This window comes from Megascapheus bottae, chromosome 10 (assembly GCF_031878675.1).
Source record: "Megascapheus bottae isolate mThoBot1 chromosome 10, mThoBot2.hap1, whole genome shotgun sequence".
Classification (NCBI taxonomy): domain Eukaryota; kingdom Metazoa; phylum Chordata; class Mammalia; order Rodentia; family Geomyidae; genus Megascapheus; species Megascapheus bottae.
This window is the reverse complement of record NC_143518.1, coordinates 58,996,723-59,015,654: the sequence shown is the minus strand read 5'-3', so window position 1 is coordinate 59,015,654 and position 18,932 is coordinate 58,996,723. Positions and strand designations below refer to the sequence as shown.

At 43.8% G+C, this 18,932-nt stretch overlaps 1 protein-coding gene across 6 annotated transcripts in view; it reads right to left on the bottom strand.

The window, feature by feature from the left end:
- Positions 1–4,226: 4,226 nt before the first annotated feature.
- Positions 4,227–18,932, bottom strand: part of Ddx59 (DEAD-box helicase 59) — a 32,747-nt gene continuing 18,041 nt past the window's right edge. For 4 of the 6 annotated variants that reach the window (XM_090341452.1, XM_090341449.1, XM_090341451.1 and 1 more), the window contains exon 8: positions 16,698–17,179. In XM_090341452.1, the coding sequence (XP_090197578.1) occupies positions 16,916–17,179 (264 nt within the window). In that variant the 3' untranslated portion in view covers positions 16,698–16,915. Of the gene's footprint in view, positions 4,918–16,696; positions 17,180–18,932 lie in introns of those variants that run through there. The other 2 variants (XM_090341454.1, XM_090341453.1) reach the window with 2 other exon arrangements.

Here is an 18,932-nt window from a genome sequence, read left to right as displayed (position 1 = left end):
ACAGCGCCCTGGCCCTGAATTTATACCTAGCACTGACACAAAACAACAACAACAACAACAACAACAACAAAAACACCCCAACGACAAAACAGCAGTTACAGGGAGTATTAGAAGCAGTGCACTTGAACTCCAACTCCAACTCTAGCTGAGACTCAGCTTTCACATAAGAGACCTAAGGACCGTAAACAAGTACACTTCATATAGGGGCCACAGACAAGGTCTATTCTCACCTGTCAAACCATCCTAGCACAGGCTTCCTGGCACAAAACATAATCCTAGGGGCTTGGTGCCACGACACTTATTGCTATTTTCCAGATGCAGGAAATCAACTTTCCAAACAAGTAACCTGCTTGGTGGTACACATCTATTAAAACACAGCCAGGCTGGGAACCCAGGAGATTCAGTTCTATGGCCTGAACTCTCCATTTCTGTCCTGTGCAGCTGTTTCCACAATAATTCTTTCTGCTTCTCACATTTCTGTGACACAAGAGTTAAACTGGATGAACAGGAAGAGAGTTTTGATCTGTGACAATTTGCATTTTCCTTCTAAGTTCAAATGGCTGTTTGACCAAGTGTCCGGGGCCTGGTACAAGACTGCGATGATGGGGCTTGTTTTGGTCTGGTCGCTGATAACCCAGTGACACACTCCAAAGACTTCTGCCAGTCATGTTAAAAGAAGCAATTATATTGAATAATCCTTCTTTAAGTATAAATGAATTAACTCAGGGATTAGAGTGTTGTAACAGAGCACTCTTTTGCTCTTTGAATTAAGCTGGGTTTATTCCAGGGAAGATTAATAAGATTTAAAAATGACTGTCACTCCCAGCGCCTCTCAAGTAGCTGATTTTTACATAAGGGATGTTCTGGGCCTTCTGGAAAGCTTGTGTAGGGAGAAGGAATGTTCTGGAAGGCTAGCTTCAACCCCTCTTCAGGGGTCTTCTCCCCACTGTGCTTGGACAGAGGGGTTGGAGGTCATTTTTGATATCGTGGCAAAACATGCTGTTGACTCCTCTTAACTAGAATGATAAATTGTTCTCCAAGAATGGTTAGATTTATCGAGGAATGAGATGCATATGGATTCATCAGCGGTCCCCTAAATAGTTTGTAAATTTTTCTTCTGCGGGTTCTGGGGCTTGAACTTGGGGCCTGGGTGATGTCCTGAGCTGTTTTGCTCAACGTAAGTGCTCTATCACTTTAGCCACAGTTCCACTCCAGCGTTTTTCTTTCTTCTGTAGTTAACTGGAGTTAAGAAGCTTATGGACTTTCCTGCCCAGGCTGACTTTGAGACCTGATCCTCAGATCTCAGTCTCCTGACTAGCTAAGATGACAACAGGTATGAGCCACTGATGCTCTGCAGTTTGTAACTGTTTTGCTGATAGGACCAGGAGTGTAGCCTAATGGTAGAGTGCTTGCCTAGCAACCATGAAGCCCTGGGTTTGAGTCCTCAGTACCACATACACAGAAAAAGTTGGAAGTGATGCTGTGGCTCAAGTAGCAGAGTGCTAGCCTTGAGCAAAAAAAACCCAAAAGGTCTCCAAGGACAGTGCCCAGGTCCTGAGTTCAAGCCCCAGGACTGGAAAAAAAAAAGTTTTACTGATAAATGTTACTAGTCTAGAATGTCTTTCTAGAAGGAAGTCCTTTGGCTCTGTGCGTGTGTGTGTGTGTGTGTGTGTGTGTATGTGTGTACGCACGCGCACGCTGATACTGAGGCTTGAACTTAGGGCCTTGTGAGAGAAAGCAGTCTAACCTGTATTCTGACACACTAGAGTCTCTCTATCTTGTAACCAGTTACCAAATTGTACTTCTGTTTCCTGATAGTTCTATTTCCTGGAATTATTTGCTTCTTGACTTCAAACTATCAGCTGTACGTTCGTAACCAGCCAGCTGTGTTAAGGGTCTGAGTCCTTACAAATGAGGTTTAAAAAACAAAAAACAAAACAACAATAACAACAAAAAACAAAACAACAACAACAAAAAACCAGTTCTCTTCTCTCTTCCTGCTCCCCCACCCCACCCCATGGGAACTTTTTCACTGATAGCTGGAGTGCTCTTTGACTTCTTGTATCAGCTCATCACTCTGTTAGCCAATGTGAACACAAGAGCCAGAGACCAAGGGCCAGAATGACCAACTGAGTTGAGATAGAAGTGGAGCAGACCCAGGGTGCCTGTCCTGTGCTAGGGAGAATTCGACACATCCTTTGGTGCAGAAGTGAGTAAACTGACTTGCTGCCATCTTTGATCTTGTTTGTCTCTTTTCTTGACACCTGAGGGAGTTAATTCCTTTCTTTCTTTCTTTCTTTCTTTCTTTCTTTCTTTCTTTCTTTCTTTCTTTCTCTTTCTTTCTTTCTTTCTTTCTTTCTTTCTTTCTTTCTTTCTTTCTTTCTTTCTTTCTTTCTTTCTTTCTTTCTTTCTTTCTTTCTTTCTTTCTTTCTTTCTTTCTTTCTTTCTTTCTTTCTTTGGTGGGTCATGGGGCTTGATCTCCTGGATGTTATCCCTGAGCTCTTCAGCTCAAGGCTACCTCCCTACTCTTGAGCCAAGCCCCACTTCCTGTTTTCTAGAGGTTCATAGGAGATAAGGATCTCAGGTCCTTTTGTGCCCGGGCTGGCTATGAACCTTGATCCTCAGATCTCAGCCTCCTGAGTAGCTAGGATTACAGGTGTGAGATACTGTGCCTGGCTTCCCTTTCAAATCTTGATTCTCAGATCTCAGCTTCCTGAATAGCTCAGATTTTAGGCACAACTGCCCTTTAAAAAATGCTATTATTGTTTTTTGTATTTTGATTTAAACTGTGTATTTATTTAAATGAATTTTCTCCTTTTATGTGAGCTGATCCTAGGGTTTGAACTCAGCTTTGTACTCTGATTTAGCTTTTTTTGCTCAAGGTTGGTGCTCTACTACTTTAGCTACACTTTCCACTTTTGACTCTTTGGAGTTAACAGGAAATAAGAAAGCATGGACTTCACTGTCTGTGTTGATTTTGAAACTCTACCCTCGGATCTCAGCCTCCTGAGTAGCTAGGATTAGACATAAGCCACCAGCACCTGACAATTTCTCCTTTATAAAAAATTGCATAAAACTGGGAGAGAGTGAGATAAGGAGTGACCTTGCCCCAAAAGAAATGCACCACTTACCTGACTCATGTAACTCATATATCTATTTAAAAGAGAAAAACATTGCAAGAGAACGATGCATATAAAGCTTGCTTCGTTATCTTTTGTCTGTATTTTTCCAGTAGCTTCTACCTAGATTTCTTCTTTCCAGTTTCTCTGCATTTCTAACTCATTCTCACAAGCCAATGTTCTCTTTACCTTTATGTTGTGCATAATAAAAGTCATACAATTTTTTTAATTGTACTAAAAACTTTTGTCAAAGGATTGCTTTCCATGTGTATGATTATGAAAGGGTAGCTGCCAAGTAAGAAGCCACCTGGACTACAATAAGTCTACATAAACTCAGCCCTCCCACTGGAGAGAGGGCTTATATCTCCAGTCTGCAGCTTCATGAATAATTCCACACTCATCCACAGGCCTTCACCAGCAGACATAAGCCTTATTATTACTTAAAAAAAAAAAAATAGACCACAGTCCAGTCAGTGCTCAGACTCAGTGGGGGGAGTTGTGGGTTTGTTTGTTTTTTTTAAATCTCCCCCCCCCCACCAATACCACCAATGCAGCCACAGAGAGCTCACAGTCTCTCTCCTGTCTCCTCTGGCATGGAGATGAACCCAGGACCGTGTTTTTTGTCTTCTGTGATGAACACTGAGGATTATTGGCACTGCCGTGGGGGCCGTTCAGTTCCATTCTCTCAGCTTTCAAAAGGCGCTAACAGTGCCACACGCCCTCCCCAGGCCCAGATGGCCACCACTGGGCCCCAGGCAGCCTGGGGACTGGATTCCCGAGGAAAGAAAAGTGAGCACAAGGGCTGAGTTTATTGGGTGTCCCTCCCCCTGAGACTCCCAAGGGACCCCAGGGAGCAAGGGCTGAAAGTTCCCCTCTGCACCCAGACCCTGCTGGACTGGGAGCCACAGCTATGGGGCTGCGGCCTAAGGGAAGGAAACAGGAAGTCAGCTTTGCAGTGTTTATTTGACCCACTGTATCAAGAAATGTGATAAGCAGCAGAGAACCGTTGAAATCATTGACTTTTTTCTTTTTAGATTCAGTGTATGTTTTATTCATTGAGAATTCTGAATTTATAGAAATAAACACATTTTAGTGTCTCGTGGCAGGACACATAAAGGTCTCGGTCTCTCTCCCTCTTGCCCTCTTGTTCTTTGTGTGTCTCTCGCTCACTTTGACGCTTTCCTTGTTTCCTTGTTCAGTAGGAATGAGGGTCATAGGATGTTCAAAATATATTGATTGAGATTTGAAGCCAGCCCAAGCAAAAAAAAGTACCTAGAACTCTTATTTCTAATTAACCAATCAAAAGCCAGAAGTGGAGCTTTGGCTCAAGTGGTAAAGCACTAGCTTTGACAAAACAATCTAAGCGACAGAGCACAGGCTCTGAATTCAAGCTCCAGTACTGATACAAAAACAAACAAACATCTCATATATGTGACTGGGTTCAAGTTAATGTTTACTTCAAATTTATCCCATTTCCTTTCTACTTAGGTAAACCCAATGCCTTCTCCTCAGAATACATCTCGAAACTTTATAGAGCAATATGCATAAGTAAAAAGAGAAAGAACACAGGCCTGAAAAGACTTGTGGGACCCTTCTCTGATTCCTGAGGCAAGGATTGCTTCTCTGTGTTCTGAGCTCAGAAAAAGGGAAAGGTGCCTGCTCAGATGATGGCAGCCATGTTCAGAGATGTTCAGAGCCCAGATCCACCCCTTTTCCCAAACCTCTCTCTTCTTTCCCTTTTAATGCTGTTGTTCTGGGGCTTGGAGGAAACTGCACACCCAGGCTGGCACAAAGGATCCTAAATGAGACATAACAACAATTAGAAGCCATTACTTCCTCCATTCTAGAAGGAACTCCCTTGGTTTGCAGCAGTGAGACTCTGGGTATCATTTTCTTGCCCAGGGGTGCTTTTCTCATTGTAATCTGCAATTCTACCTATTCAGGCTCCACTGAGTGTTTTAGGGAATCAACTTTAAAGCCTGACCTTACTCTTTGTGAGATTGAATTTCATTAGCCTCCTTTCTGCCCCTGTTTTCCTAAACTTTTCCAATCTTTGGTAATCTGGTCCATTCCTGGAATGTAGCAGCTGACCGCCCTTCACAGGGTCCTCTGTAAACCTAGCTCCCTCCCTGGGGATGAGAGAGACCCGGATGGGGTGATGAGAATGAGACATGCTCCCAGGACAGGACAGGACAGCTGCTTTTCTGTGCTGAGGCTAGGTCTCTGAAGCTGAGATCCTCCTACTCTAGTGGATGCTTGGGGGCTGTGAGAAGGGAAGGGGTTCTTACTCAGAGACAAGAGTTTTCTCCTCAATCCAGTCCTTTGCTCTGCTCTGCAAGAATCTGCTCTAGGTTACGCTCTCCTTTCTGCCTCCTTTGCTTGGGAAGAAAAGGGTTTTCACCGAGAGGTGAAATGCGTTGACAGTGGGCATGGGGTTCCTGTCTTCACTGTCCACCCACTCTCTCCTTCCTCCACCTGCACCATCCCAAGCAAAGATAACCTTGCTGGGTCCCGTGGCAACTTCCACTTCCTCGTACTGCACCGTTCTTTTCTTTTGGAGATAGGCTCTTGCTATGTAGCCCATGGTCTCAAACTCCTAATCCTTCTGCCTCAGCCTCCTGAGTGCTGGGATTACAGATGTGTGCCACCATTCCCCACCTGGCATTGGTTTTACTTGAAGAGGTTGGTGGTAGTGTCCTGTTGCCATGGATGCCTTGCCCCCACTTAGAGCCACACACTGAGTCTCTGAACCCATTCCCGGCCATCTGATTCTGTGCTTAACCAAAATGATGATTAGGCTTTGCAGACAGCTGGAGAGATAGAGGCCTTAGAGACCAAAGAAGGTGCTGGTCAGTTGGGAGGTGAGGCTCTCATGGCTGCCATGGGGGGGGTTGGGGGTGCAGAGACTAGATCATGGAGCTGACAGTCATTTTGAGGCTGGGGATCAGTAATCTGGTAGCTGTCTTTTCTGGTAGCTGGGGGTCAGGTGGATGGAAGTGAAGATCACTGATCGAGTCTCCAGGTGTCTGCAGGTGTAGGAGAACCACTATGCCTCTGCTTATACTTCTTCACTGGCCAACAGCACAAAACCATCCCATGAGAGCCATCCTACCAATGGGTCCTGGGCTTCAATCTAACTTTGTTCATCTTCTCTTGGTAGGCAAGGTTCATCACTAAGCTTTGTCCTCAGGGCTTTGGCTGGGCTCTAGTGTGCCTTTATATAGTCCAGGAAACACCATGTGTGTACTACTGTGGATGCTCATCTCCTCTTCTACAATCACACTCTACAGCACACTGCCTGGGTTTGGGTTCCAGACCCATTACTTAGCTTAATGGCTGTGAGCAACTTGATCTAGTCCCCTCAGCCTCAGTTTCTTCAGCTGTAAAGGATAATAGTACTTACCCAGTGAGTTGTTGGGAGGACTAAATGAGATAGTATGTTTACCTGACATATAGCGTTTAACTACTGTCAGTTCCTATTTCTTGACTCCTGAAAGTCTACCATGTATAATTTATCCAAATAGAATACGTAATTGTTCTTTCAAGAAAGAAAAGGAGCTGGGCGCCAGTGGCTCACGCTTATAATCCTAGCTACTCAGGAGGCTGAGATCTAAGGATCGTGATTCAAAGCCAGCGCTGGCACCAAAGTCCATAAGAATCTTATCACAATTGAACCCCCAGAAAACCAGAAGTGGCATTGTGGCTCAAGTGGTACAGTACTAGACTTGAGCTAAAGAGCTCAGGAACAGTGCCCAGGCCCAGAGTTCAAGCCCCATGCCTGATGGGGGGAGAAAAAGAAAAGGAAAAAGAAGAAAAAGAAAATGATTCAGGGCCGGGAGTTTGGCCTAGTGGTAGAGTGTTTGCCTAGCATGCAAGAAGACCCAGGTTCGATTCCTCGGTACCACATACATAAAAAAAAAAGCCGGAAATGGTGCTGAGGCTCAAGTGGTAGAGTGCTAGCTTTGAGAAAGTCCAAGGACAGTGCTCAGGCCCTGAGCTCAAGCCCAAGATTGGCAAAAAAAAAAAGGAAAAAGAAAACGATTCAGGCATGGAGGAAGTGGCCTGTGACACTCCAGCAGTTGAGGATTTAGAAGGCAAAAGCAGGGGTTGAAATGGAGGAAAGAATCAGCCAGATCTTTCTCCAGCTCTCCTCATCTTGCTTTTCAGCAGAAGAAATGGTCCCTGCTTCGAGGAGAAAGGAGACTGGCCAATGCTGTGACAGCCATGTTGCACATGTGTACCAAAACTGAGCAAGGGGTATGGCTCTGTATCCAGATTCTAAAGCCCAAATAAATGCTAAATGCTGGATCCCTGTTCTGCCTCTGACTTGTGTGTGCTGAGGGAATCCCTCTGATCCAAAACATGACCAATACAAATGGTACCTAAGCCAGGGCTTGGTCCTCCCCATGCCTACCAGTACTGGAACTTGATCTCAGGGCCTGCATGTTGTCTCTTAGCTTTTACTCTCAAAGCTGGCATTCTACCACTTGAGCCACAGCTCCACTTCTGGCTTTTTGCTGGTTAATCAGAGAAAAGAGTCTCTTGGACTTTTCTGCTTGGGCTGGCTTTGAACTGCAATCCTCAGATCTCAGCCTCCTGAGCTAGAATAGGTCTTCGCAGGGTTTTTGTGAGGATGTAACAGGTTAATCACCACAGTGCAGTGCTGTTGATGCCAGAATATGTTATCTAAGCCTTAGTTCTTCTCTGCCCCTCCAATTCCTTAAAGAATCACTAACTACATTTCAATGCACAATAGCTCTCATTTGTCAGAGAAATGGTGCCTATTATTAGTTAGAAAGGAACTCTTGAGTCTATTATCTTAGAAGTAATTGAATCATTAGCATCTTTTATGGTGGATAATAACCTGAATCTACCTGAGAGAACACAATTAGCTCAACCTTCCCCCCATCCTTTCCTTTTCCATTTGCCTGCCTTCTGCTCTCTCCTCTCAATTGTGTTAGCAGAGTAATCCATGGCACCAGAGCATCAGTCACCCTCTGAGTTGTTACATTTCTTCCAAGTCTTACCTTCCTCAACTCATTCTTGGGAAGTACTAGAGGTATTGGAACTCAAAACACCATGCTTTCCAGGTCTCTACCATTTGATCCACACCCCATACTTCTTTTCCTCAAGTAGGGTCTCTTGCTTTGTCCATGGCCTTAATTTGCTAAAGTTTTGAGAGCATTATAATTTTATATGTAGTACTTCCCATCTATGAATGAGACGTCAATATAGAAACTATTTCTTAACCCAGTGCTATTTTGCCTCATGAAATTAAACTACACTCCTTATAAAACACATAGGGTCACTCTCTTCTGCGTGATTCTGGAAAGTCCTAGGCCCAACTTGAGAAGTCCCTGCCTACCTGTAAGGACCCATATAGCCAGAGAAACCCCATTTTTTAACTGAGCAGCCATTCTGTTGATTACGCATTAAACTCGATCTGGTCCTGCTCATAAGTAACTAACCCAGACCATAAAGAAGTCCTCAGAAAAACAAGCACAGAAAGCCATGAAGTCTGGCATGCAATCCCCTGATAACTGAGCTCAGAATACAGGGGCAGCCAGACCAGGTGGAGACATCCAATTAGTAAAAAGCACTCAAGAATGAGAGTTCTTCCCTCCTCCCTTTGTCTGCCAGAGTAGAGAGAGCTCCTTCCCCCTCCCTTTGTCAGGGTACTGCACCTAAGCCAACAGAGATGATAGGTCAGTTCAAAGGTATCAGTGGTCACTCACATATGGCGCTATGTGACCAAGCAACTTTCCTATAGGTGCTGAGATTCTATTGGCCACCTGCATATGGCCAAGCCCAACCGCATGGCTGGTGACCTATAAAAGTAGCCTGTGAGATTAGGCGGGGTCCCTCTCTCACATCTTGGAGATGGCCCTGACTGGTCAGTGTGATGCTTAGGCGAGGAATAAAGCTTTGTTTGATCTCTGCTTTTCTGTCAGTCTCGTTCCTTTGATCACAGACCTGTACACTACCCAGCTCTCTACCCACCGACTCCCCTCACTGCAAGACCTTCAGTCCTAAAATCTCACCCTAGTTTCCAAACTCACCTTCCTACCAGCTCCTGTTTTTCAGCCAGCAGCCAAATGCTCTATAATTCCAATGTGAGTAACGTTGGATAGAGAAACATTCCTGTGTAGATTTTCTTTCTTTCTTTCTTTTTTTAGTCGCTATTTTTTAAACAAATGTCTTGGAAACCAAAGGTCAAATTAGTGGTAAAATCAGAAAGAAATGTACATTTCTACATCTGGAAGAGCAGGCAGCTCCATCTTTGGGGTCCTGACACAGGCTCGAGTGAGGGAAGGACTAGAGCCCGCCCAAACTGTGGCCATTTGGTTCCATGCCTGTACAGTGAGGCTCGGCAAAGTCTTACCACTTCAGACAGGCAATTTAGTGCCCGTCAGGCGATGATTGCTAATGGTTTGGAGAGCTAATGGGCCTTAGTTTTCATTGCTTTAGCTTCCGGGGTCATCCTGGGATGATCTGCTGGCCAAGGTCCACTATTCCTGTAATTCAAGATGGCTGCAGCAGAGAGACAATGACAGCACTGGGTTTGTTTAAGCTGGGGTTCCCCATCTGACATGGGGGCTTCTACAAATCACTTTTTTTTTCTGTCCATATGGGGCTTGAACTCTGGGCCTAGGCATTGTCCCTGAGCTCTTCAGCTCAAGATTAGCACACTGCCTCTTGAGCCACAGCGCCACTTCCAGTTTCCTGGTGGTTAATTGGAGATAAGAGTCTCTCAGACTTTAGTGCTTGGACTGGCTTTGAACTGAGATCCTCAGATCTCAGCCTCCTGAATAGCTAGGATTACAAGGCCTGAGTCACCACACCCAGCTCTTTTTTTCTGTTTTTAGCTACCTATTGGGTATATGCAGTCCCACTGGGAGGCTTCATGCTTTTTACCAAAAGCTGGCTGTAAGTCCTTGCTACACATCCACAAACCCAAAGCTTTGAAAGAACTTACAAGAAGAACATACAGCTCTCTCCCCAACATAGGCTATTCCTCCAAAAGAGGAGTCTTTATAGAAAATGTTCTTTTTATTTTTTTGCTGTTTCCATTTCCTGGAGTTCATTTAGAAAATGTTATTTTCAATCAAAACATTTCTGCACCATTTATACTTTTTCAATTAAAGAAGTCATAAATTGCTCTTAAAAAAAAACCCTAGGCCGGGAGTTTGGCCTAGTGGTAGAGTGCTTGCCTACCATGCACGAAGACCCGGGTTTGATTCCTCGGTACCACATATATAGCAAAAAGCCAGAAGTGGTGCTGTGGCTCAAGTGGTAGAGCTCTAGCCTTGAGAAAATCCAGGGACAGTGCTCAGGCCCTGAGCTCATGCCCAGGACTGGCAAAAAAAAAACAAAAAACAACAAAAAAAACTCCTAACACATTTATTATATATCTCTCACCTTCCACTTCCCAAAGAGCTGAATTGAATTTAATGCTGTCCATTGCCTCATACATGACAGCAGAATGGTAAATTCTAAAAGGTAACCTTCCTTTCTGAACTCACCTTCCTACCAGCTCCAGATTCTCATCTGGCACCTAAGTGCTCTGTAATTCCATGTAAACATCACTAGGATCAACACAGAAGGGGAAGGAGCACAGAAACTATCCCTGCCCCTAGCTTTCTAGAGCAGATTTCCTGGTTTCCTTTAGTCCAGAGAGCTCATCAGTGAAACATCATGTCTTCCTGCCAGCAGTTAATTATTCCACAGGAGACCTGATAACTGCCCAGTCCCTTGCAGGTTGTTCAGAGTTGTGAGTGTGTGTGTGTGTGTGTGTGTGTGTGTGTGTGTGTGTGTGTGTTGAGCCCAGGCAAATGGTGTGTGCCTGGGTGTGCCCTAGACAGGCAGTGTGAACTTGAGTGGGGAGGCAGGGATTCAGAGAAAATAGCCAAAAGAATTCAGGTCTGGTGATGCTTCAACAGGGAGCTCAAAGGGTTCTGAGCAGGGAGGGAACACAGAAACCATGAAATGCATCTGGGGAGGAGGGGGAGAGGGAGATGAATGGGAGACTACAAAGCAAGAGGGATCCAGAATTAGAATGGCCGATGCCAAGTGTAATCTACACACAAGGTGCTACTATGGAGAGAGGGCCATTTTGAAGGAACCCTGGCAGAGTTTGGTGACTAAGCAGGTCAGGAGACAAGGGAGAAGATGAGTCACCATCACCAGAGTCTCCAGCATGAAGAGATGGGGGTTGGGGAGAGCAGTGTGGACGGGGAAAGTGAGTCATCTGAAGGTGGTAACTTAAACATGACTCAGCTAGGGAGCATGTGGAAGGCAGAGACTGGAAATGATACACACAGATGAAGCATCTGGAATCGAAACCCCCAATTCCGACATGTCCCAGGATCCCAAATGTTGTACCCAGTGACATGTAGATCAGTGGAAAATCCTACATGGTAAATCAGCCATGAGATGGTTCCCAGAAAGTCAGTGCAGCTAATCAATCTGATCCTTGAGGGTGGCAAGAGAAGAATTCAGGCAAGATGCAAACATAGTGAAAGTGATAGGAAAGTTTACAGGCAAATTTACTAGGGAAAGAATAGCAGTGATTTTTGTCCTTGACAAGTCTGAAGCGTAAGGGGACTTAGAGAGTTAAGTCCCTCCCCTGCACCCCCTCATCACTGTGCGTCTCCATCAAAACACAGGCTCTCTAAAAATGTTGCACAAAATTACCCTTAGGCTATGTTTAAGTTGTCACCTCCAGAGTAGTTAGGATTACAGGGGAGCTCTAGTTTCTGCCTAATCTTGCCTCATCTACCCTGTCCAGCGCTTGTTATTTTGAAGGAAATTCCATAGATAGAGATAGAAACTTAAAAATATGAAGGACAGCAGAGATTTAAGACTTCAGGAAGGGTGTGGGTGGCTCACACCTATAATTCTAGCTACTCAGGATGCTGAGATTTGAAGGTCAAGAAAGGTAGAAAAGTCCCAGAGACTTATCTCTAATTAACCACTCAAAAACCTGGAAGTGGTGCTGTGGTTGAGTGGCAGAGCTCAAGCCTTGAGCAAAAAGAGCTCAGGGACAGTACCTAGGGCCCTGAGTTCAAGCCCCAGGGCTTATCTCCCACCCCCAAAATAGACTCAGAACCTTAAGACAAACCTCATTTTATAAAGAAGCAAAGCAAAAGATGGAAATAGTAATTAGTTTGTCCTAATTAAAACACTCCTGGGCTGTGTAACAGGAACCAGCATTGCCAACTATTTATCTTACTGAGATGAAATGAGAAACATACAGATATGATTTACACTTTTCCACATTTAAAATTCACTTTCAAAATTATTCTCTGGACGAGCCCCAGTGACTCACACCTGTAACCCTAGCTACTCAGGAGGCTGAGATCTGAGGATCGAGGTTCAAAGCCAGCCCAGGCACTAAAGTCTATGAGACTCTTACCTCTAATTAACCACCAGTAAATTGGGTATGGCGCTGTGGCTCAAGTGGTAGAGTACTAGCCTTGAGCTAAAGAGCTCAGGGAAAGATTCCAGGCCGAGTTCAAGCGCCCTGATTGACAAAATAAATAAATTAAATTAAAATAAATACAAAAATTATTCTCTGTAAACCACTACAGAAGCAGACATTTGTCTTATGTCTATTTGTAATTTGGTCCAACAACACACACACACACACACACACACACACACACACACACACACACACACACACACACACAACACGCCACACATTATATAACTATAAAATAACTGCTGGCGGGGCTGGGAGTTTGACCTAGTGGTACAGTGCTTGCCTAGCATGCAAGAAGACGGGTTCGATTCCTCGGTACCACATACATAGAAAAAAGCCAGAAGTGGTGCTGAGGCTCAAGTGGTAGAGTGCTAGCCTTGAAAAAGTCCAAGGACAGTGCTCAGGCCCTGAGCTCAAGCCCAGGACTGGCAAAAAAAAAAAAAAAAAAAAAAAAAAAAAAACCTGCTGGCACAGCCAGGAGAAGAGAAGCATGCTTTCTTATCTCTTGTCTGGTTTTCACACTTTATCCTGGAGCCTCAGGGTCATTGTAAGCTTCCCTGGGAGGCATAAAGGAGCCCTATCTGTCTAGAGTTGCTTGACTTGAGGCTGCCAGCAAATTCACCTTAGGTGACTTCTCCCTTCTTGTATAACATCTCCGGTCATGGAATGAACTTTGTGTTGGTTGTGATGCATGGAATATACCACTGCAGTCTGCGTATGGAATGTGTCAATATGAACCCCACAGAAGAGCACTATCTAAGCTATCTATCTATCTATCTATCTATCTATCTATCTATCTATCTATCTATCTATCTATCTGTATTTTTTTTTGCCAGCCATAGGCCTGGGCATTGTCCCTGAGCTCTTCAGCTCAAAGTTACTGCTCTACCCCTTGAGCCACAGCACCACTTCTGGTTTTCTCTGATGGTTAATGGGAGATAAGACTCTCATGGACTTTGTGCCCAGGATAGCTTTGAACTATGATCCTCATATCTCAGTCTCCTGAGTAGCGAGGATTACAGGCTACTGCGCCCAGCTTGAGTAATATTTTTTTTATCAGAAAATACAGTGGTGTATTCAGTTTAGATGCAATAAAACCAAATTAAATAGACCAATGTAAATGAGAAATATGTGGCAATGTGCAAGGGTTTTTTTCGTGATGATGTTATGAAATCACAAAAGTAAACCTTTTGTTAAAAAAATTTGATGTGATAAATGTGTTTAGTATTATGAATATTACTAGAATGACACAAAATACCATTATAAATTGGCACAAAATATTCTAGAGTCTAAAAACCACTTATAACTAAAGCATTTAATATATGAAAGACATTTGCTTTGATTTGGTAATAAGGTAGTCTAAAAGTTAATTCAATACAATTAGTGGGTGAATAAAATAAATGGATTTGATTCTATATAGTTACTCATTTCTGCTAATTAAAATTGCACACACATCTATCTCAAAATTGTATTTATTTTGTTGGTCATGGGGCTTTACCTCAGGTTCTGGGTGCTGTCCCTGACCTTTTGTGTTTAAGGCTAGCACTCTACCACTTTGAACCATAGCTCCACTTTCCACTTTCTGGTGGTTAATGGAGATAAGAGTCTTACAGCTTCTCCTGCCCAGACTGGCTTTGAACAGCAGTCCTCAGCTAGGATTACAGGTGTGAGTTACCAGCAGTCCACTGGTGTTCTCAGGAAGAAGTAACTCTTTTTTTTCAGGACGCATGTCCTTCCTTTCTGCTACATATACCTCATGTCCTTTCTTTCATTAAGTGATATTAATTTTTTTGTTGTTTTGTCAGTCCTGGGTCTTGAACTCAGGGCCTGGGCACTGTTCTCGGACATTTTTTGCTCAAGGCTCTGCCACTTGGGCCACAGAGCCACTTCCGGCTTTTTCTGTGTACGTGGTACCAAGGAATAGAACCTAGGGTTTTGTGCAAGTGAGGCGAGCACTCTACCACTAGACCAAACTCCCGGCCCTATATGACGTTAATTTTTAAAGTAGTATTTTAATTAATCAATTATGCTAAACAAGTATCAGAGATTGAATTCAGGGCCTGTGCTTATTCAGTTTGTTCACTCAGCTACCACTCTACTGCTCGAGCCATGCCTCCACGCTGGCTTTCTGGTTATTTTGGAGACCTTTTTGCCAGGCTGGCCTCCCACTGCCCTCTTCTAGATATTAAGCCTCTTGGGTAGCAAGGATTACAGACATGGGCCACTGATACCAAGAAAAAAAGTAGCATCTTAAGCCCAGTGCCAGTAGTTCTTGCTTGTAATCTAAGCTACTCAAGAGGCTGAGATCTGAGGATCATGTTTCAAAGCCATCCCAGGAAGAGTCTGGAAGACTCAATCTCCTATTAACCACCAGAAAAAACAGAAGTGGCGCTATGGCTCAAAGCCTAACTGCCCACAACTTACAATGACCAGAGAGTTTTGATCTACCCAACAGCCCCTATTTTCATCTCAGTCCAGTCTCCTATAAATGCGGATTCACAAAGTCACCTGATTTTTCTGGGTATCCCAAGAACTTGTTGATAAAAGGGCTTGCTATATCCAGTGAAAATCTGCCCTCAGGGTTGGGGGTATGGCTTATGTGATAGAACAGCTGCTTAGCCAGCATGAGGCCCTGAGTTCAAACCACTCCCACCACCCAGAAAAACAATATAACTATTCTCTGCTCTAGTAAGTACTGTCAACCTCTCTAAGGCACTTAATGCAGCTGAAGCATTGTGTTAATGCTTTTGACTTTATTTTTTTATTTTTATTTTTTGCCAGTCCTGGGCTTGAGCTCAGGGCATAAGCACTGTCCTTGGGCTTTCTCAAGGCCAGAGCTCTACCACTTGAGCCTCAGCAACACTTTGGGCTTTTTTCTATGTATGTGGTACCGAGAAATCGAACCCGAGTCTTCGTGCATGCTAGGCAGGCACTCTACCACTAGGCCAAACTCCCAGCCTGCTTTTGACTTTAATCTTCCAATTTACCTTGGCTACAGGACTCTGGGACCTGAACAGTTGCTTATCCTTGATCCTTTGAAATCAAATGCACTCACCACTCAACCATGAGCAGAGATCCAAACCACTGAAGCAGAGTCCTAAGAGTTCATATACTTGGAGAACCTCTGGCTCCTTTTTGCCCTTGGATGAAGACAATATGAACAATCTACCCTCATTCTGATGGGACAGAGCAGCATCTAAGAGATTAGGAAAGCCCACCTCTAGGGTGTTAGTGAGAGCATTTCCAGAAAGCAATAATGAAGCACAAGACCTGTTCTGAAGGTGAGTGGTGTCAGCATCTAGGCTGGGGCCCCAGGTGGTATAAAAGAAGCAAAAGAGAGCTTCAAAGCACAACATCCTCCCCCTCCCCCCTCCCTCCAACCTCCGCACTTTGCCCTCTCCTGTTCTCTCTGCTTCCTGGCTGCCATGAGGTAAGCTGCTCTACACATCCCCCCCTGCCATGGTGAACTGCAACCTTTGGAAATGTGATCTAAAATATTTTTCCTCCCTTGCCATTTATGTCACAGAAGGGGAAGGTTAACACACTTTATATACTAGAGCTCCTATGAGAGAAAACTCTCCCATAACTCTCGAGAAAATGCTGGAGCTATAAAGCTTGTTTCAGGGTCAGCATCTGTGAACCTTGAGCCATACTATTCCAGTCTCCTGAAATGTGAACGGCTCTGAAAGAGGAGCACAGATGTATGAATGCCATTCTTCTTGCCAGTCTTTAAAGCTATGCATTGACTTAGCAAAATAGCACGAGCACAAAAGTGGAAAAGGAAATCAGCGTTAGTATAACACTCTGATCGACAGCTTGTATTAAGTATATAAAAATAGTTCATTGAAGAATATAAACATTCTGTCCTTATGTTTCAGAGTAGCCTGATTGATTCCCAGTGTCAGTTATGTACTTTGGAATAATACTGACTCAAGCACAACTGAGTGTCCCATGCTTACTGCACTGTGGTGATGGGAGTTTTTAAGAAGCACCTTTGTGAGAGGGGTGCTCTGCTGTACAATGTTCTGACAGTGGCTCTGAGGATTATTTATTAAAACCAAAATAGGAAAAAAAAACTTGTTCAGAGGAGAAAACAATTTATTTAACAATATATCTTCTGAATTTGCCTTTGATTTATGAGAATTAGGAAGAGAAATAAATACAATATCTGATATAAATCTTAACAAATTTAAAAACTCCTATCACAAAGAGTCATCTGTTTCATGTTAATTCTCATTGACAGCAGGGAGTAATAATTCAGGGCAAGTCTGTTGTCCTCACAGAAAACAACGTCTGACAGTGCCCCAGCAAATCACTTCTGAGAACTGTTTTTATCATGTTTCCTAATTATGTCCATCAGGTTGGCACCGGTGACCAGATCGCTTTGCGCCTGTCTGTCTTTCTGCTGCTCCTTCCTCTTCTGCTCATGAAGGTAGGGGGAGTTTAGGAGCTGTGGGGGGAGAATGGATCCTGTGGGCTTTACCCTCTTAGCGATATCCCAGAAAAGTCTTTTGGAGTTATTATTGATGAAAGTAATCGCTGTTCCACTTTGGCCTAGCCGCCCCACTCTTCCCACCTAAAAGGAAACACAAGGATGTGTGCAAAGGGCCCTGGACAACTTCACGTCCCCAGAAGGAAAAGGAAGACTGGTATATAAAGATTTTTATGCAGATTAACGTTCATTTGGGCAGTTCTATTGATTTATTTGTGCTAGGAATCAAACCCAGGATCTTTTGCAGGGTAAGCATGAACTCCAACCACCAACCTACACTACTGCTAGCATCTTTTGAACTATGCGTCAGAATACTGTGAAGTGAGCACTTCTGTGTGTGTGTGTGTGTGTGTGTGTGTGTGTGTGTGTGTGTGCATCCATCATATACCTTGAGAAAGGAGGCATAGAGAGGTGCTACCAGGTACTTAGTGGGCATTATCTAATAACAAATACTAGAAATGTCCATAAAGAGTTTGTAAAATAAACAACAGCACATTCCTACAACCTGTTACTTCGTAGTTGTTGAAACGGGACAAGACAGACAAACATTCAGCAAGCCTGGTCATAGAGTAAGCCACCACATGACACATTCACACTTGTCACATGGTACCTACTATGCATGCTGACCTGGAGAGGCGTCTAGGGTATATTTAGTACGACAGGTTGAGAATTGCAGGCGTGACACAGTCCCCATTCTACGTGTGGGGTAAGTGCTCATGTATAAATCTGTACCTGTGTGCAGGTAACTTGTGAGCCTATATATATATGTGTATATATATATATATATACATATGTATATATATATATATCTATATTGACATTTTCTTTTTTTGTCATTTGCACATTTTATTCTCATTTTATTATATTGACATTTTCTGTACTGTTACCATGGTAACCACTTCTAGGTAGAAAAGGATGACAAAAGACTATTTTCTGGGCCAGGAACTCGGTACCACATACACAGAAAAAGCTGGAAGTGGTAGTATGGCACGAGCAGTAGTACACTAGCCTTGAGAAAGCCCAAGGACAATGCCCAGACCCTGAGTTGAAGCCCCAGGACTCACAAAAAAGAAAAAAAAAGACTCTATCTTCTATTTATTTGCATTAATTAGTTATATGCATAGGTATGTCAGTTTCCGAAACCAGGAAATAGGACACACCCCTTGGAACTGGAGGTGAAAGCCCTGCCCTCCTGGTGGCCTCTCGTGGCCACCTGATACAAAGGAGAAACAGAGCTCCAAAAAGTAGGCCTGGGAGGCCTCAACAAAGTCTAGTAAGTATAATCAGCACATGTTCAAAGCAAAGCAACTTCTTCATATGTCAGGATTTTAGAATGATTTCCATCTGAAGCTATTAAACACTTGAAAGAAAACAGAGTTCAGATATTTGAGCAAATAACTGAGGGTATTCAGTGCCTGATGTGCTGGTAAATGAGAAAAAAAGAAAAAGAAAAAGAAAAAAGAAAACTAGATATTGGGCACCAGTGGCCCATACCTGTAATTCTGGCTACTCAGGAGGCCAAGAACTGATGATATGGTTCAAAGCCAGCCCAGGCAATGAAGTCTATAAGACTCTTTTTTTTTTTTTGCCAGTCCTGGGCTTGAGCTCAGGACCTGAGCACTGTCCTTGGACTTTCTCAAAGCTAGAGCTCTACCACTTGAGCCTCAGCACCACTTCCAGCTTTTTTCTATATATGTGGTACCGAGGAATCGAACCCGGGTCTTCATGCATGCTAGGCAAGCACTTTAACCACTAGGCCAAACTCCCGGCCCTATAAGACTCTTATCACCAACCAACTACCAAAAAGCTGGACATGGAGTTGTGGCTCAAGTGGATG